This window comes from Ornithorhynchus anatinus, chromosome 21, assembly GCF_004115215.2.
Source record: "Ornithorhynchus anatinus isolate Pmale09 chromosome 21, mOrnAna1.pri.v4, whole genome shotgun sequence".
In the NCBI taxonomy this organism is placed as follows: domain Eukaryota; kingdom Metazoa; phylum Chordata; class Mammalia; order Monotremata; family Ornithorhynchidae; genus Ornithorhynchus; species Ornithorhynchus anatinus.
Window position 1 is genome coordinate 12,389,663 of NC_041748.1, and position 19,422 is coordinate 12,409,084.

At 51.7% G+C, this 19,422-nt stretch overlaps 1 protein-coding gene across 3 annotated transcripts in view; it reads left to right on the plus strand.

Moving 5' to 3' along the window:
- The window catches only part of BMPER (BMP binding endothelial regulator), a 235,034-nt gene that overhangs the window by 189,752 nt on the left and 25,860 nt on the right, over nucleotides 1-19,422 (plus strand). For all 3 annotated transcript variants that reach the window (XM_039915096.1, XM_029049425.2, XM_039915095.1), the window contains one exon: nucleotides 7,425-7,761. In XM_039915096.1, coding sequence (XP_039771030.1) covers nucleotides 7,425-7,761 — 337 coding nt within the window. The remainder of the gene's footprint in view (nucleotides 1-7,424; nucleotides 7,762-19,422) is intronic.

The window sequence follows — 19,422 nt, forward strand, 5'->3', positions numbered from 1 at the left end:
TTCCCTACTGAGTGCTTTAGCCGATCGGACACGATTCCTGTACCGCGTGGAGCTGACGGCTAAGTAGAAGGGAGAGCGGAGAAGCAGCCTGGCCTAGTGGCTGGGTCACGGGCCTGGGAGTCAGAAGGTCGTGGGTTCTAATCCCGACTCCACCACATGTCCGCGGAGGGACCTTGGACACATCACTTCACTTCTCTGTGCCTCAGCTACCTCATCTTTAAAATGGGGATTGAGACTCGTCGCCTCCTCCGGGAAAGGGACTGTTTGGACCCTGTCTTGCTTGTAGTGTGTCAGGTTTTACGGTGCTTGGCACATAGTCAGCACTTAAATACTATTTTTTTAAAAAAAAGGTATCGAATCCCCATTTTACAGATGAGGCAGCTGAGGTTCGGTTAAGTTAAATGACTTAACCAGCGTCAGACAGCAGGCAAGCGGGGAGGCCAGGATTAGCATCATCAGTGATATTTATTGAATGCCTACTATGCGCAGAGCACCGTACTTGACGCTTGAGGGGGGAGAACTCAGGAACCTTTTTCACTGGGCCGTGCTCCTTCTCTCCTTCCTTCAGGCTCTGGGGGTTTGAAGCCATTTGAAGCCGTTTGTCATTGAAGACATTTGTCATTTGAAGACAGGGTCTCCGGCTGGACTCTCCGAGCGCAGCGGGGACCAATAAATCAATCTTTCAGTAGGGTGACTCAGGGGCAGGTTTTATTAGCCCCGGGGGACCGACGCCGATGGTGAAACAGCGTAGTCTAGCGGAGAGAGCACGGCCCTGGGAATCCGAAGGTCATGGGTTCCAATCCGGGCTCTGCCACATGTCTGCTGGGTCGCCTTGGGCAACTCATTTAACTTTTCTGGCCCTCATCTGCAAAATGGGGATTGAGAGCGTGAGCCCGATGCGGGACAGGGACCGTGTTCATCCTCACTGACTTGTATCTACGCCGGTGCTTAGAACAGTGCTTGGCTCGCAGTGAGGGATTGATGAATCCCATCATAATAATAATAATCGTGGCCGAACGCTAGGCACGGTGACCGGCGACTAAGGATTCAGCGGCGTGTTTTATAGGACCCGGAAGTCTCTAGTTGTCCTCTCCCGATGCCGTGATGGCCAACTGGGATGATCGAGTCTGTCCATCTTCTTCGGGAGGGGAAATTCTGGGCACCCGTCCATCCTCCCGTGTCTTTTGCCGTCAGGTCGCCTCCGACCCGTAGCGACGCCACTGACGCATCTCTCCCGGAACGCCCCGCCTCCATCTGCGCTCGTTCCGGGAGTGTATCCGTAGAGTTTTCTTGGACGGAATCGGGAGGCGGTTTCACCGCCGCCCCTTTCCGCGCCGTCCTCCCTGCAGCAAGCGAAATCCCAGGGTGGAAGGCTCAGCTCGGGCCTCTCTCCCTCTTCAGAGCCGAGGTGGCAACGTCCTGTGTTCTTCTGGAATACCGCAGCGCGGCCAGGACTCCAAGACATTCATTCGCAGCCTGCGGAGGGCTCATTGGCTGCCATCTGAGCAAATTGTCTTCACTCGAGGCAGAAACGAACAATCAGTCCACCTCCATCCCGTTTATTGAGCGCTCACTGCGTGCAGAGCACACTACTAAGCTCTTCGGCGGCGACGATCTAGCAGAGTTAGTGGACACGTTTGCTGCCCGTGATGAGGAGGAATGGCCTCGTGGATAGAGTACGGGCTTCGGAGTCCGAAGGACCTGGGTTCTGATTCCGGTTCTGCCGTCTGCTGTGTGGCCTTGGGCAAGTCGCGACACTTCTCCGTGCCTCAGTACCTCATCTGGAAAATGGGGATTAAGATTGCGAGCCCCCCGTGGGACAGAGATTATTTCCAACCCCGATTTGCTGGTATCCACCCAAGCGCTTAGTACAGAGCCTGGCACATAGTAAGTGCTTAATAATAATTATGGTGTTTGTTAAGCACTTACTATGTGCCAAGCACTTTTCTGAGTGGCGGGGTTGATACCAGTTAACGAGGTTGTCCCGCCGGGGGCTCACAGTTTTAATCCCCATTTTACAGGAGAGGTAACCGAGGCACAGAGAAGTTAAGTGACTTGCCCAAGGTCACACAGCGGACAAGCTTGACAAATACCACAGTTATTAATGTTATCATTATAAATGATGTTATTACTGTCAACGAGCTAACAGAAGGTCCTGAATCCCTCCCACCTCAGAGGCAGGGATTCCGGCTACCTGAACAGCCCGCTTCATTAAGGATTATCTATTCTGGGCTGCTTTGGGGTGGGGTGGACTCACCAAACGGAACACCATTCTAGGGATTAGTCCTCTCCAAAAAACCAAGCCAAAAGAATAAGAATCTTGTGCCTATCCAGTCTGGGGAGGCAAGAAGATGGCGTGTATTATGGTATTTATGTTCAGTTTCCAATTTTCGCATCAAATTCATTCTTGGGAATAATTCTTCGAGAGCCCATAAATGCCCAACTGAACAATTTCCCCGACTGGCTCGTTGGCTCCTGCCTCCTCCTAATTTCCAGTCGTACCGAACAATCAATCAGTAGACCCCGTGAACTACTAGACCCCCATCAAATACTTCATTGGAAGAGCACCTCGGAGCAGCAGTCGCTAAGCTAGAGTTCATTATCCTGTATTTAAGTCGCCAGCTGCCCCCCGGAACCGTCGAGACGCTTACCTCGACAAGCAGGACGGAGTCAGGACGTAGGTGATATGAAAATAATAATTGTTACGGTATTTGTTAAGCACTTACTGCATGCCAAGCCCTGTTCTAAGCACTGGGATAGATAAAAGGTAATCGGGTTGGTCCCACGTGGGCCTCCCGGCCTTCACCCCCACTTTCCAGAGGGAGTAACTGAGGCACAGAGAAGTTAAGCGTCCAGAAATACTAAGAGGAGAAGCGGAAATCCTAAGAAAGGAAGAGTGAACAATGATTATTTCATTATTTACTGCCGTGACAACCTGTGGTCACAGCCGGGAAGGGCTTTTTTCCGTGAGAGAGCGAGGGGACGGGTCAGTGAGGCTGGATTTCCTTATCCAGAGCACTTCCTTCCCCTTGGAGCGGTTTTCAATCAAGCGGTCGATCAGCGTTATTTAACCGGTGGCTTACTGCGTGCACAACACTGTACCGGGCACTTGGGAGAGCACGGTACGAGCGAGTCGGTGGACACGTTCCCTGCTCACAGTGAGCTTTACCGGATCCATAATAATAATGATGGATTTTGTTAAGCCCCTCCTCTGTTCCAGGCACCGTACTAAGCGCTGAATAGTAATTGTGTAAGCGCTTACTTTGTGCCAGGCAGCGTACTAAGCGCTGGGATGGACACGACAGCCGGGGTTGGTAATGCCAGTACGTCACTTGAGCTCTGCGCTACAAACTCCGTGGCACAAGACTCCGTTTAACGGTAATAATTGTGAGATCCGTCGGGTGCCGAGCACTGTGCAGGATATGAGCCGACTGGAGCCAGTCTCTGTCCCACATGGGGATGACAGGGAGAAAAGAGAATTTATCCCCAGTCTGTAGGGATAAGGAAGCGTAAGGGGCACAGAGAAGTTATGCGGTTTGCCCAGTGTCACACAGGAGTGGAAGATCTCGGGCTCTCCGGGCCTGCCTGCTTTCCGCCAGATCGTGCCGTTCGCTCCCCCCAAACTCCGAGTGGTGCCGCGGGGATGCGATGGCACTCTCACTTGAATACTCTGAAAAAGCTGGAAATGCCGATATCAGCTCCCCGGGGGTTCAGGTCTCCGAACCACCGTCGTCTCCCTGCCGTGATTTATTCCCGTTTTGCGTTCCGGTGGCGGGGGTTGGATTTGAGAATCGCATTCCAGGCCCTGATCGGCGTTCCAACTTACGGAGTCCAGGGTGTAGGCTAAACCCTTCCGCCGTCCGCCCTGGATCCGTTTCATCCCCGTGTTGCCATCTGTCCATTTGAGAAGGATAAATCCCCCAGCTGCCTTCCGCCTTCTGGTTCAAGGCCCAATCTCTCTCCCCTTTTCCGGCCTTTATGATTACCAGCTTCCCCCGATCTCCCAGGGAAGCACATTCAGAGCCTTTCCGGAAAGGGAATCCAGTCGCTCTTTGCCGGGGCTCAGCTGGGCCCTTTGGTGTGGACGAAATGAAAGACCCGTCTCTGGGAGAATCTAGCCGGGAAAGATACGAGAGGCACACGGGGGACAGGAACCGTCTGTGCCATTAACCGAGCGCCATTTTCACCACCACCTTTCTCTGGCCGGGATCGCATATCGAAGAGGCCTCTTCTCTTTAATGTGAGGGTTAGGGAGGGATGGGACTGGGGGACTGTTTCCCGGCAGAAAGCTACTGGAGCATAGATCTTTTTTTTTTTTTACTCTTCCCCCTCGTTTGCTCTCTGTGTTCCCCTGAGCCTCAGGGGTTTAGAGAGAGCTAGAGAAGTCCAGGAATATCATGGTATTTGTTAAGCGCCTACTATGCGCCACGCGCTCTTCTGAGCGCTGGGGTAGACGCAGGGGAATCAGGTTGTCTCACTTGAGGCTCACAGTTAATCCCCATTTTCCAGGTGAGGTCACTGAGGCCCAGAGAAGTGAAGTGACTCGCCCACGGTCACCCAGCTGCCAAGTGGCAGAGCCGGGAGTCGAACCCATGACCTCTGGCTCCCAAGCCCGGGCTCTTTCCACTGAGCCACGGGGAGCTCTCCTTGTGATCACCTCCCCCATAACTGGCTGACGTTCAAGGATCAGACGGCCCTGGGCTCTGTCTCCAGCAGTGACTCGAAGCAGCGTGGCTCAGTGGATGGGGCGCGGGCCTGGGAGTCAGAAGGACCTGGGTTCTAATCCCGGCTCCGCCACTTCTCTGCTGTGTGACCGTGGGCCAGTCACTTCTCTGGGCCTCAGTTAGCTCATCTGTAAAATGGGGGCTAAGAGCGGGAGCCCCACGTGGGACAGGGACTGTGTCCAACCTGATTAACTTGTATCTCAGCTCGGGGGTAACAGCCCGGGCTTGGGAGTCAGAGGTCATGGGTTCGAATCCCGGCTCTGCCACTTGTCAGCTGTGGGACTTTGGGCAAGCCGCTTCACTTCTCTGGGCCTCAGTTCCCTCATCTGTCAAACGGGGATGAAGACTGTGAGCCTCACATGGGACGACCTCATTACCCTGTATCTACCCCAGCGCTTAGAACAGTGCTCTGCACATAGTGAGCACTTAAATACCAAATACCAACATTATTATCTACTCCAGTGCTAAGAACAGTGCTTAGCAACCTAGTGAGTGCTTAACAGGTATCATTATTATCGTTATTATTAACCAATTGCTGTTTGCTGGCCATTTGTCCTTATGGCAGTGGATATCCATCCGGCGCCCCTTACTCCCTCCCCCCCACCCCCGACTCCATTATTTTCATAAATGGTTCTTGTTAAGCGCTTATTACGTTCCAGGTTAGGGTAAGATGTTCTGGGGTAGATGCAAGAAACTCAGATTGGACACAGTCCCTGTCCCACACTGGACTTGTGTTCTAAATTGGAGGGAGGAGGGTTGAATCCCCACTTTACAGATGGGGGAACTGAGAAACAGGGAATTGCCTAAGGTCATTCAATAATAATAATAAAAATAATGACGATGATGGTATTGGTTAAGCACTTACAATGAGCCAGGCACTGTGCTAAGTGCTAGGGTGGACACAAGCACATCGAACTGGACGCAATCCTGGCCCGGGTGGGGCTCACAGTCTTCATCCCCGTCTTACAGATGAGGGAACTGAGGCCCAGAGAAGTGACTTGCCCAAGGTCACACGGAGGACAAGTGGCGGAGCCCGGATTAGGACCCGTGACCTCCCGACCCCCAGGCCCGTGGTCTTTCCACTATGCCACGCGGCAGTAGGAGAATTAGGATTGGAACCCTGGTCCCAGGACCACCCCCCCAGGCTCTTTCCGCTAGGCCACCCTGCTCCTCCGTCTCTAACTTTCCCTCCAGTGACGCAGCGTGGCCCCAGCAGCGTGGTTTGCTGGATACTCAGGAGGTCGGGGGTTCTAATCCCGGCTCTGCCACTTGTCTGCTGTGTGACCTTGGGTGAGTCACTCCTTTGGGCCTCACTTAGCTCATCTACAAAATGGGGATTCAGCCTGTGAGCCCCACATGGGACAGGGACCGGGTCCAATCCAATTTGCTTGTATCCACCCCAGCGCTCAGTACAGTGTCTGGCTCCTAGTAAGTGCTTCAAAAGTACCCCAGTTACTCCAAGGGCAGAAACCTGGCAGCCGGATGACCTCTTGGGTTCTAATCCCGGCTCCGTGCGTGTGTGACTTGGGGCGAGTCCCTTCGCTTCTCTGTTCCTCAGTTTGCCGAGCTGTGGGATGGGGATTCAATACCTGCTCGTCCTGCCTCTTAGGTACCGTGAGCCCCGTGTGGGGTAAGGACCGCGCCTGAGCTCGTAACTACCCCAGCGCTTAGAAGGGTGGCTTGGCCCACCACAGATCCCCCATTATTTTGGACTGCTCGTCCATATATCTGTTCAAATTCCTTTTTCCCTCCCTGATACTTCTCTGCACGCACAACTTCCTGAGGGAATGGTTTCCATGTGTTGGTCACTTCACTGGGGGGAAGAAACATTTCATTTTGATTGTTTGGAACACTCCTGCCCCTCCAATTTCTGCCCTGCCAACGCTGGGGGTTGAACCAGAATCCTGCATTTTCCCCAGTTTCACCCTGTCAGGATTCTTTGTCCGGGAAACCAGAGAAGCAACGCGGCTCGGTATAAAGGGCCCGGGCTTGGGAGCCGGGGGTCGGGGGTTCGAATCCCGGCTCTGCCACTTGTCAGCTGTATGACGGTGGACAAGTCACTTCACTTCTCCGTGCCTCAGTTACCTCATCTATAAAATGGGGATTAACCGTGAGCCTCTCGTGGGACATCCCCATTACCCCGTATCTACCCCAGCGCTTAGAACAGTGCCCGGCACATAGTAAGCGCTTGACGAATACCGACATCATCATCATTATTATGATTGAAAGGCGAATCCCTTTACTTCTGAAAACTCTAACCTCGCAATATCAGACAACGGTCCTTCCGGACTGAAAAATGAAAGTGCCGATGGACTTGTGCAACCTCAATCTCAAGCAGAAGCATTTAGTACAGTGTTCTGCACACAGGAAGTTCTCGGTAAACACCACTGATTGAAGCGTAGCTTTCCAGCATCTCGATTTAGACAGTGCCCCGGGCGGGGTCCTTCGCTAAGCACCTGAGAGAGTACAATTCAAAAGAGTTGTATTAAATTATCTGGGCTCCCGGAAACCCCAGAATCGTCGGCGTCTGGGTCCCCTGGGCGTGGGCGATGCCCACAGCCCACATCCCGGGGCCCGCGGGGATGGGGGCTACCAAGGAATTTGGAAGGTAAGGTCACGGGCAGCAGCCGGGGGGGGGGACCCGTGAACCGAGAGCCACGGGGAAACCGTGAGTTTCTTTTCCCTTCCCTTCCCCGCCAGGCTTGGAAATCTCCTGGGACGGGGACAGCTTTGTGGAAGTCACGGCCGCCCCGCACCTGAAAGGCAAACTGTGTGGGCTGTGCGGGAACTACAACGGGCACAAGCGCGACGACCTGATCGGAGGAGACGGGAACTTCAAGTTTGACGTCGACGACTTCGCCGAGTCCTGGCGGGTGGAGTCGAACGAGTTCTGTAACCGGCCCCAGAGGAAGCCGGTGCCCGAGCTCTGCCAGGGCACGGTCAAGGTCAAGCTCCGGGCCCACCGGGAGTGCCAGAAGCTCAAGGCCTTGGACTTCCAGACCTGCCACTCCACCGTGGACTACACCAACTTCTACCGGTACGTACCGGCCTCTGGCGGGCGAGGGAAGAGGAGTGGCTGGGCCGAGCCCCTCGTCCGGCCCTGGAGGGGCCCGGCCGGGGTGACCGGTGGGCACGGGCTGACCGGCCCGATGGTGAAAGCCTTGGGGACAATTTCGGGGTCACCGTGGAGGCCCTAGGCAATCCGGAACCCTGGCCCTCCCCCGCGGCCCCAGACGGGGGGAATCTTAACTGCATGAGACTCTACAGACTCTAAACTGTATGCTCATCCTCTAGATTGTGGCCAGGGAATGCATCTCTTATATTAATAATAATAATCAGGGTACTTGCTAAGCGCTCACTATGTGCCAGGCACTGCGCCGAGGGCTGGGGTAGATACCGGTTATTCAGGTTGGACACGTGGGGCCCGCGGTCTCAATTCCCATTTTACAGATGCGGTAACTGAAGTGCAGGGAAGTGAAGCGACCTGCCCGAGGACACACGGCAGACGTGTGGTGGAGCCGGATTAGAACCTGGGTCCTTCTGACGTCCAGGCCCACGCTCTAGCCACCAGGCCATGCCGCTTCTACTCTCATAGTCTACTCTCCCAAGCATTCAGTACAGTGTTCCTCACGCAGTAAGCGCTCCATAAACGCAGCTGAATGACGAGAGCGGTTTTGCCTCAGGGCTGGTGCTGTAGCTCTCTGGTGGCCCTGAGGTCCTTGAAGATTTGGGGATTTCCTCCTCAGCAGCTGTTCCCCGGGGGAAAATCCCCGAGGAGCACCTTGATGAACACCCAAATCCTCCCTCGGGTTCACCCCCCCCTACCCTACCCCCTAAGCCAGATTTGGCCCCCGTCAGGCCACACGCCCGCCTGACCACTGTCCAGATTCAAACCAACGGACAAATGGCGGCGCGGGGATTAGAACCCACATCCTCCGACTCCCAAGCCGCGCCGCTTCTCACGTGTCTGCTGTGTGACCTTGGGCAAGCCACTTAACTTCACTGTGCTTCAGTTATCTCTCGTGTGAAATGGAGATGAAAACAGAGCCACACATGGGGCACCCCGACTACCCTGCGTCTACCCCAGCGCTTAGAACGGTGCTTGGCCACCTAGTAAGCACTTACGTGCCATGAGAAAAGCACGCTCACCTTTAGAAACATGGAAAGTATTAGCATTGATAGTATCTATTAAGCACTCTACTAAGTGCCGGGAGAGAATAAAGAGGAAAATCCCTATTCCACAGGGGGTGGGGGAGCGGAGCGTTCTCGCGATCTTTGGGTTTAAGTGGGGAGAAGGAATTGGAGACAGACACGTCGGGAATGATGAAATATTAAAACGCCATGGAAATAGACAAGACAGGCTCAAAGTCTCCGGGGCGATGGAGGAATCTGAGCGCGTGCCTGACCATCTTTTCTCCGCGGCCTGGCGGACCCGGAGCAAGCTGGGAAGGCGACCCTTGCTCGCGGGAGGGGAGGCAGTGGTTACACGGCGCTTTTCTTTGGCGAGAATGGAGGGGTCCAAGCGTGCTTGGGAGCGAGCTTCTTTCCTTTGCGTCTCTTCCGGCGTCATCACGGAATATTCATTCATTCAACAGTATTTATTGAGCGCTTACTATGTGCAAAGCACTGTACTAAGCGCTTGGATTGTACGGATCGGAAACGGAGACAGTCCCTGCCCTTTGACGGGCTTACGGTCTAATCGGGGGAGACGGACAGGCGAGGACAATAGCAATAGATAGAATCAAGGGAATGAACATCTCATTACAATAGCAAATAAATAGAATCAAGGTGATGTACGTGTCATTAAGAAAATAAATGGGGTAATGAGAATATATACGGTTGAGCGGATATTTACGGGTCCCTTGAAAGACAGCGCAGCCTCAGAATGGGCAAATCCCATCGCGGGCACCGCTGATGGAAGGATGACCATCTTGGGTGCAACTTGGTGGAGGTAGGGAGAGCGATATAAAGAAACGGCCAAGACTTCCAGTTCCTTAATGTTGTTCCAAGTACCGTACGATCAACCAAGGGTATTTACTGAGTGCTTGCTGTGTGCGGAGCACGGGACTAATCTCTTGGAAGAGTACAATTCAAGAGTTGGTAGACGCGTTCCCTGCCTACAGGTAGCGTGGCCTCGTAGAAGGAGCACGGGCCTGGAAGTCGAAGGACGTGGGTTTCAGTCCTGGCCCTGCCTTGGACTTGCCCTGTGACTGAGTCCGTCTCTTAACGTCTCCGTGCCTCAGTTCCCTCATCTGCAAAATGGGGATTCGACGCCTGTTCTCCCTCCTACTCAGACTGTGAGCCCCACGTGAGACCTGATTATTTTGTATCTACCCCAGCGTTTAGGACAGTGCTTGACGTATAGTAAGCGCTTAACGAAACGCCTATTTACTATCAAAGTCTAGAAAGGACTGTACAGCGTCTGAAATCGACTTTGGTCGCAAAGGCCCCCGCTCTGATAATTTGGCTGATAATTTGTGAAAACATTTGTTCAGTATTTCTCAAAATCAGGATATCTGGGGGAATTCCAGGATGAAACAATGACTTCTTGTTTTGTAATGAATGCCAGAATCAGTCAGTGGTATTTATTTGGTCCTGATTCTCCTTTGGACTGTGGTTTCCGTTTCTACTCTGCAAGGAAAAAAAGTGTCAGTGTCGGACAGCTAAATTCCCTTAAAACGTCTGTACGTGTTCACCACGGATGCCAACTCACCTGCCTAGGGAACTCTTCATGTTTTATGTACGTATTTTTAATTATATTTTATAAATTATTTACGTCAGTGTCCGTCTCTCCCTCTAACTTTAAGCTTCTTAAGGGCAGGGTGTGTGCTAATTTTGTTGTACTGTACTCTCCCAAGCGTGTAGCACAGAGCTTTGCACATAGTAAGTGCTCAAAGAATATGATAGAGTTCATGCTGAAGAAATTGTTTTCAATCTTGGTGATTCTCTTGTTTCCATTCAGCTGGACTTATCGCATCCTTATTTGGTTTGCAAACGGCATACTTGGTTAAGACAGTGTAATGAAGATGATTCGGTTTAATTAGTCAATTAACTGTGAGCCACATTATCTCCCATGTTGTAAGACTTCTAATTGGCTGCATTGTAACTCAGACCCTGCTGTGCTAATTGACCAATTATGATCTGGTAAAGTTATTGGATCTTGCAAAGTAATGATTCCCTGTAGTAATTGAGGTGCAAGCTTAGCAAATTTAGCATCCCCAGGACAATCTTAATTTGATTAGGGCAGCATCCGTAGCGGAACCGCTCACAGCCTGGAATTGAACTTCCAAACTGATTCCTTCTCTTTTTCTTTGAAATCCTTCCCCACTCAGTTACCCCGAATGCCAGGTCGGAGATGGCTGGGAGAGCCGGATTTAGGAAAAGTATCCATCGAATCAATCAAGCAGGGATACTTTTTGAGCGCCTACTGTGTGCAGAGCATTGGACCAAGTCTGTGGGATCCTGCCCCATCTAAGCCAAAGGATAGATCAAGAGGCATGGGCCTGGGAGTCAGAAGGACCTGGGTTCTAATCCCACCACGTGCCCGCTCCGTGACCTTGGACAAGTCCCTTAACTCCTCTGGGCCTCATTTTCCTCATCTGTAAAATGGGGATTAAGACTGTGAGCCTCCCGTGGGACTTGGATCGTGACCAACCTGATTAGCTGGTATCTACTCCCAGTGTTTACTACAGTGCTTGGCACATAGCACTAAGCAAAAACCATTTAAAAAAAAAACTCCTAGCAGGCCAACAAGATGTACCACCTTCGAAAGTAAGGGTGCTTGATCACCTCAGCCTCTTTGTCTACTTTACCCATGGTCAACCGCGCCGGGAATTCTCTTCCGCTGCTTGGTTTGGGATAGCTTTTCAGGAATCCTAGGCCCAGATCTGCTCTCTCTTTCACCAGGAATTATTGCAGCTGGGATGTCTTGGGGCAGGGCCAGAGGATTGGTTCACAGATGCCTCCTTTCTTGCTGAGATACCGAGAGGGAGAGCAGAGCAGAGGTAGCGGAGGAGGAAAAGGAAGAGGAGGAGGAGGAGGAGGAGGAGGGAGGATAGAGAGTGAGATACCGAGGGGATGGAGGTGGAAAAGGGAGGATAGCTGGGGGTGGAAGGATGGACGAATCAGAGGAGTGGAAGGGGGAGGGTGAGACAAAAGGCTAGGGATGGGAAGTAAGGAGGAGGGAGGACGATAAAATCCCAGACTTCTGGCAGTTGTGGGGGCTTCTGTCCCATTTCGGAATCGCTCACTCCTTATTAAGCTGAAGACTTAATTAATATAGGGAAATGGGAAAAATTACCACTACTAATAATAGTGGTCCTCATTAAGCACTTACTATGTGCCAAGCCTGTTTTAAGCACCGGAGTAGATACAAGATAACCAGGTCCCACAGTCTAACTAGGAGGGACAGTGAACATTGAATCCTCATTTTGCAGGTGAGGGAACTGAGGGACTGAGCAGTTTAAGTGATTTTTCCTAAGATCACACAGCAGGTACGCGGTGGAGCTGGGATTAGAACCCAGGACCTCTGACTCCCAAGGACATGCTCTCTCCATTAGTTCATGCTGCTTCTCAAAAAGAGCGAAGGGGCCCGGGAGAGAGACTGAATACTCTTTTTAAAAATTAGAACTAAGTTAGGCAGCAGCTTCCTCTTAGGTAATTAAAATCCAGCCACAGTCCATTTCTTCCAAGCCTGAGGGAATTGGTGTTCTGGTCCGCAAGTATCTACCCCTCTGCCTCTCATTCATTCATCCATTCACTCATTAATCGAGCACTCACTGTGTGCAAAGCACTGTACTAAGTGCTTGGGAGAGTTCAATGCAACGACAAACAGACACATTCCCTGCCTCTAGTGAGCTCACAGTCTAGAGGGGGAGACAGACATTAATATATATATATATATATAAAGAAAGTAAGAAAGGAAGGAAGGAAGAAACGAGAAAGAAAGAAGAAGAAAGAAATCATTCATTCAATCGTATTTATTGAGCATTTACTGCGTGCAGAGCACCGTACTTACTGATACATACATACGTGTTGTGGGGCTGGGAGGGATGATTAATGAAGGGAGCAAGTGAAACAGAAGGGAGTGGGAGAAGAGGAGAAGAGGGTTTAGTCAGGGAAGGCTTCTTGGAGGAGATGTGCCTTCATTAAGGTTTTGAAGTGGGGAAGAGCAGTTATTTGTCTAATAACGGTAACTGAGTTAACTGAGTTGTCACTGAGCCCCAAGAGAGGTGCCATTTATGGACAGTAAAGAGTCATTTCGGGGTTGCTCACCTTCAGCCACCCTTTCCAATCATTATATTACCTTCCCGATGCTCCAGAGAGAAGTTAGGCTCTCAGAGAACTAGGAGTGGAATATCTGTGATTCCGTCTGGGAAAGGTTGAGCATCAGAACCCAGAGAGCTTTTTGGGAGGGGCCAGCCCGGGCCTGGAGGAGGTGTATTGCATTTGGCTAATGAAGGATGACTTTGGCTTTGTTATTTTTCAGTACTCCATCCCTGAGAGGGGGGAATTTCCCATTTTCCAGATGAGAAAACTGAGGCACTTCTTGAGGGTCACAGATTAGATGAGGGAAGAGCTGGGATGCTCCCGCTCCTGTCCCTCGGGCTGGATCCAAGTGTCCACGTTTAGGAGACTTGGACAACTGAGGGTCTTCTCATCCCCGTTCCCTGCACAATCCTGAGACGGCATCAGAAAACCTGAAAAAAAGAAGAGAACCTGGCTAGTTTTCATCCATTTCTCTGCAGTATCCACTGAAAGGCTCTTTGAGGTTTCCTTCCTTCATCTCTCCCGTATCCAGTCCTTACTCTGGATCGATCAGTCAGTCGGTCAACGGATCAGTGGTATTTATTAAGCTCTTTCTCAGAGCACTGTATTAAGCACTTGGGAAAGTACAGTGCAGTTCTTGGAGTTAGTCATGCCCCTGAGGAGTCTGCAATCTAGAAGGGAAGGCAGACATTAAAAGAAATTACAGGTAAGGGAAATAGGAGAAAATAAGGATATGAACACAAGGGTTGTAGGGATGAAGAACTGGGGAATCGCCAGAAAATATCGCCTTGCTCTCAGTCTTAGCACAGGCCTCATCCAATAATAGAAGTCAGTGTTTGGGCCTTGACCTAGCGTCTGAAAAGCACAGAGATGACAGAAGGGCTAGTGAGGAGAGGCAATTCTCTGCCCCTCAGAAGGTGCCAGAGGCATAATAATAATTATGATATCTGTTAAGCGCTTACTGTGAGCCAGGCACTGAACTAAGCCCTGAGTTGGATACAGAAAAATCAGATTGGACACACTCCCTTGTCCCACATGGGGCTCACAGTCTAAATCCTCCTTTTCGGACGAGCTGACTGAGGCACAGAGAAGTTAGGTGACTTGCTCAAGATCACACAGCAGACGAATGGCAGAGCGGGATTAGAACCCGTGGCTTCCAGGCCCGTGCTGCTTCTCTGAGGTCCACGCTTATCTACATCCTCCCCTCCCACCCCCACAGAAAGAAAGACCCCAGGGGACCCTGGATTCCGGGTCAAGGTAGAGACCCGGCGGACTGCTCCCTCAGTTTCCCTCCGGTGGCTACTCTCGAGGGACTGGTTAAGGTGAGCTGGGTTTGCAGCGGCAGGGAATTCTGGGAAGAGACGGTACCAGGTAAGTAGAGGAACGAGAGCGATTCACTGAGCTGTCAAGTAAAGACGAGCGGGAGACCCAAGGATCCTGTGCAAAATACAGCTTGGAAAGGCGTGTTCCTCCTGCCTCAGGAATTCGTTATATAAACTCCGCACTGCGCCTCCAGGAATTCCAGACGACGGAGATCCAAAATGCCATAGAGCCAATAGATTTATATCACCACCGCCCCCATTATTATGAAGTTGGGCTAATCCACATTATTTGGAAGCCTCTGGGTTCTCATCAGCATTAGCATCGCTTGTGGCAGAGGATTCTTCTTCCCATCAGGGGTATTTAATGCGTTTCCAGGTTGAACGTATGAGCCAGCCCAGCGGGGCTAGAACCAGATTTCTGTCAGCTTTCCCTAGAAGTTTCAGAAAGTGAACCAAATATTCCAGAATTGACGCCGTCCCGGCTTAACGGGTCAGATACTTTGTACCGACCCCTTCCCCTGACCTAGACGCACACGCACACACTATCCCCACTCCCTTTAAATGTTTCGCCCACGATTTCCAAGCTGGTGCTGCTTTAATCCGCTCGGTCTAGGCACCCTGAGACTTGTGGTTCCATAATGTCGGGGTTTAAATGTTTCGCCCACCATTTGCAAGTTGGTGCTGCTTTAATCCGCTCGGTCTAGGCGCCCTGGGTCTCGTGGTTCCGTAATGTCGGGGGACTTCAACTCCCCACTGCCCTTCTCCCTCTTCCTCTAGACTGTAAGCTCACTGTGGGAAGGCAATGCGCCCGTTTGGCGTTGTACCGTACTCTCCCAAGTGTTTAGCACAGTGCTCTCTGATTGACCGACGATGAATGAATGAACATCCAATACCATAGGCCCAAGGCAGACGAGGAAGAGTCGAAAGCTTCAGCTGGTTTTCCGGGGTCTCCATACGAAAGATTATGGTCAATCTGCTAATAAGACAGATCAATCGGTTGATGAGACTGAGAGGACTTGCTGACTTAGATTAGACTTTATCCTGGGGCAAGTATTGGAGGTTTCAGGGTAGCTTCCCCTACCCTCCCCATTCTCTCTCCCTTGGATCGTGTGAAGTTTCTACCTCTGCGTCCTTCTGAATTAACGCTCCTCCAAGAGTGACCCCGGCCCAGGCCTTCCCCCTCCAAAATATGGGAGGGCGTTTAGCAGGATTTTTAGGTTAGACTAGCAAAACACTGGCAGACGGAGGTGGGGCGAGATGTGTCCGTGGCGTCGCTACGGGTCGGAGACGGCTCGATGGCATATGGCGAGAGAAGGAGTGGCTTTAAATCGTTTTTTCTACTTCCCGTATTATATTTACTCTGCTTTTCTACGTACTCTAATTTCTACTACCCGTTGTCCTCTCCTTAATACAGTGCCTTACACGAAGTAAGTGCTCACTAAATACAACTTGCAACTGTATGTCTGCCAAAAGAGAGGGTGCTCCTATACGGAGGTCGACCGCCTTCTGACAATGTTGAAAGTGTTTCCCCAGCACGACTTTGAAAATAATAATAATCGTGGTATTTGTTAAGCACTTACTAGATGCCCAGCACTGTATTAAGCCTTGGGGTCGGTACTAGTTCTTCGGGTCTGACACCGTTCCTGTCCCACATGGGGCTCGTGGCCTAACTAGGAAGGAGAACAAGTATTGAATCCCCATTTTACAGATAAGGAAGCTGAGGCACAGAGAAGTTAAATGATTCACCATCCAGTGGGCATCCGGTACGCCGCTCGGAAGCTCAGGCCCTACTAAATTCGTTCATTCATTCAATAGTATTTATTGAGCGCTTACTATGTGCAGAGCACTGTACTAAGCGCTTGGAATGGACAAATCGTCAACAGATAGAGACAGTCCCTGCCCTTTGACGGGCTTACGGTCTAATCGGGGGAGACGGGCAGACGAGAACAATGGCAATAAATAGAGTCAAGGGGAAGAACATCTCATAAAAACAATGGCAACTAAATAGAATCAGGGTGATGTACATCTCATTAAACAAAATAAATAGGGTGATGAAGATATATACAGTGGAGCGGACGAGTACGGTGCTGAGGGGGTGGGACGGGAGAGGGGGAGGAGAGGGAGATGGGGGAGAAAAGGGTTTAGCTGCGGAGAGTGAAGGGGGAGGGTAGAGGGAGCAGAGGGGAAAAAAAGGGGGGGAGCTCAGTCTGGGAAGGCCTCTTGGAGGAGGTGAGCTTTAAGTAGGGTGGTGAGCTTTAAGTAGGGAATGAAAACAGACCAACCGCCCTATCATAAGGCTTTGGCCTAATGACAAAACTTCTGGGATTAGCAAGTCTGAGACTGAAAGGGACCCCGGGAGGTCACTACAAGCAGATAACATTCACAAAGGTATCTGCTGAAGGAGAAGCTCTCTTTTGACCCCCAACAGAGTGGATAGAGTACGGGCCTTGGAGTCAGAAGGTCGTGGGTTCTAATCCCGGCTCCACCACTTGTCTGCTCCGTTACCTCGTGCAAATGGCTTCATTTCTCTGTGCCTGTCACCCCATCTGTAAAATGGGGACTGAGACCGTGAGCCTCACGCGGGACAAGGACTGTGTCCCACCTGATTTGCTTGTATCCACCCCAGCACTTAGAACAGTGCCTGGCACATAACAGGCGCTCAAATGCCATAATAATAATTATTATTATAATTAAAGGAAGCAGCTGAACCTGCATGCCCCTCAGAGGGGAGGATCTCCTGAGAGCTGAAGTCTCTGCCTTGGCAGGCGGGGATGGAAGCTGTCTGCTGTGGAGCTTCTCTCCTGTCCAGGCCAGTGAAATCAACTGAAGGACGGAGCACTGACAGTGGAAAAAGAGAGACAGAGACAGATAGAGAAGGAAAGGGAAAAGCAGTGTCACATTTATTGACCACTTACTATTGGCAGAGTACTGCAATTCCATTCAATTCCTTCGGTCGTATTCATTGAGTACTTATTGTGTTATTTATTGAGTACTTATTGTGTGCACCGCACTCCAAGTGCATGGGAGAGTACGCAAGAACAGTAAACGGGCACATTCTCTGCCCACAGTGAACTTACAGTCTACAGGAGAAAGTACAAGATAACAGAGTTGTAGACACATCCCCTCCGCCACGGTCTAGAGAGGAAGACCGGCATTAATATAGATAAAAAAATTAATGGTCATACAGGCGTGCTGAGGGGCCGAAGGAGGTGAATAAAGAGTGTAAATCCAAGTACGAGGATATTGCAGAAGGGAATGGGAGAAGAGGAATTGGGATTTAGCGGGGGGAGGCCTCGTGGAGGAGATGTGCTTTTATTCATTCAATAGTATTTATTGAGCGCTTACTATGTGCAGAGCACTGAACTAAGCTCTTGGAATGTACAAATCGGTAACAGATAGAGACAGTCCCTGCCCTTTGACGGGCGCACGGTCTAATCGGGGGAGACGGACAGACAAGAACAATGGCAATAAATAGAATCGAGGGGATGAACATCTCATTAAAACAATAGCAAATAAATAGAATCGAGGCGATGTACGTCTCATTAACAAAATAAATAGGGTAATGAAAGTATATACGGTTGAGCGGACGAGTACGGTGCTGAGGGGAGGGGAAGGGAGAGGGGGAGGAGCAGAGGGAAAAGGGGGAAGAGAGGGCTTAGCTGAGGAGGGGTGAAGAGGGGAGCAGAGGGAGCAGAGGGAAAAGGGGGAGACGGCCTTGAAGGTGGGGAGAGTGATCATCCGTCTGATACGAAGAGGGAGGGCGCTTCGGGCCAGAGGGAGGGCACGGGCGAGGGGTCGGCGGTGAGATAGACGAGAGCGAGGTACAGTAGGTTGGAGAAGGAGAGGGAGAAGGCTGGAGAGGCTGCTACATTCCTGAGTCCTCCTACGAGGTGGTTTGGGTTTGGAGGATATTCCCGAGCGTTAAAACCAAAGCTCATAGGTGAAAATCGACTAACGAAAGGCATTTTTCTCTCGGCTGGGTAGCCAGAAGGAGCGGCGGGAGAGACCGTTGGCTGATCCCGGTATTCCGGGTCTCAGACGAGGGGCTCGGCTCTGCCGGAGAGGGATGCGCGTGCCGGGGCAAGGCTCGAGTGGACGCCTGTGGCAGCCGTGAGCTCCCGGTGGCAGGCGGGGTTGGACTTGCCCGCTTGACAGGTGGACGCCGACCGGCTGGGCTGTCCTAGCGGAGAATCCGAACGGTCTCCTAGGTAGCGGGAGGCTCTGACCGCCCCCCACACCTGGGCCTCCCTGGCCTCTCCCAGTCAGCCAGTCAGTTGTATTTTTTGAGCGCTTACCGTGTGCACGGCTCTGTGCTCCGCGCTTGGAAGAGTAAAATAGAACAACGGACAGACCCATTCCGTGCCCACAACGAGCTAGAGGGGGAGACATTCATATAAATAAATCAATTAAGGGTATGTAAAGTGGCCAGAGCGTGGGCCCGGGATTCAGCAGGTTCTAATCCCGGCTCCACCACACGTCTGCTGTTCGACCTTGGGCAAGGCACTTCACTTCTCTGGGCCGCAGTTACCTCATCTGTAGAGTGGCGATTAAGTGTGCGAGCCCTGGGTGGGACGGATTGCGTTCGACCTAACTAACTTGTTTCTACCCCAGTGTTTGGCACATAGTAAGTGCTAAACAAGTCCCATGATTATCATTGTTATCATAAGTGCCGTGGTGCAGGGAGTGGGGTGAATAAAGGGAGCTAGGCAGGGAAACGCAGAGGTAGGGGGTGAAGAGGAAAGGAGGGTTTAGTCAGGGGAGGCCTCTTGGAGCGGATGTGCCTTCAATAAGTCTTTGAAAGCGGGGAAAGTAATTGTCCTTTGGATGTGAGGAGGGAGGGCGTTCCAGGCCGGAGGCAGGACGTGGGCGAGAGGTCGGTGGCGAGTTAGAGGAGATCGAGATCCAGCGAGAAGGTTAGCATTAGAGGGGCCCCCAGGATGGGTGGGCAACGTGGCTCCGGGAGCCTGCTAGGGTAACATCGGCTGGCCCGCCCCACAGGGGCCCTGGGACCCCTCCCGGAATGACCCACACACCGACCGAGGTGAGGTAACGTTCTGGAGCTGAGGAAAGGGGGATTGGCAGGAGGAGCAGTTACCGGAGGAGCAGTG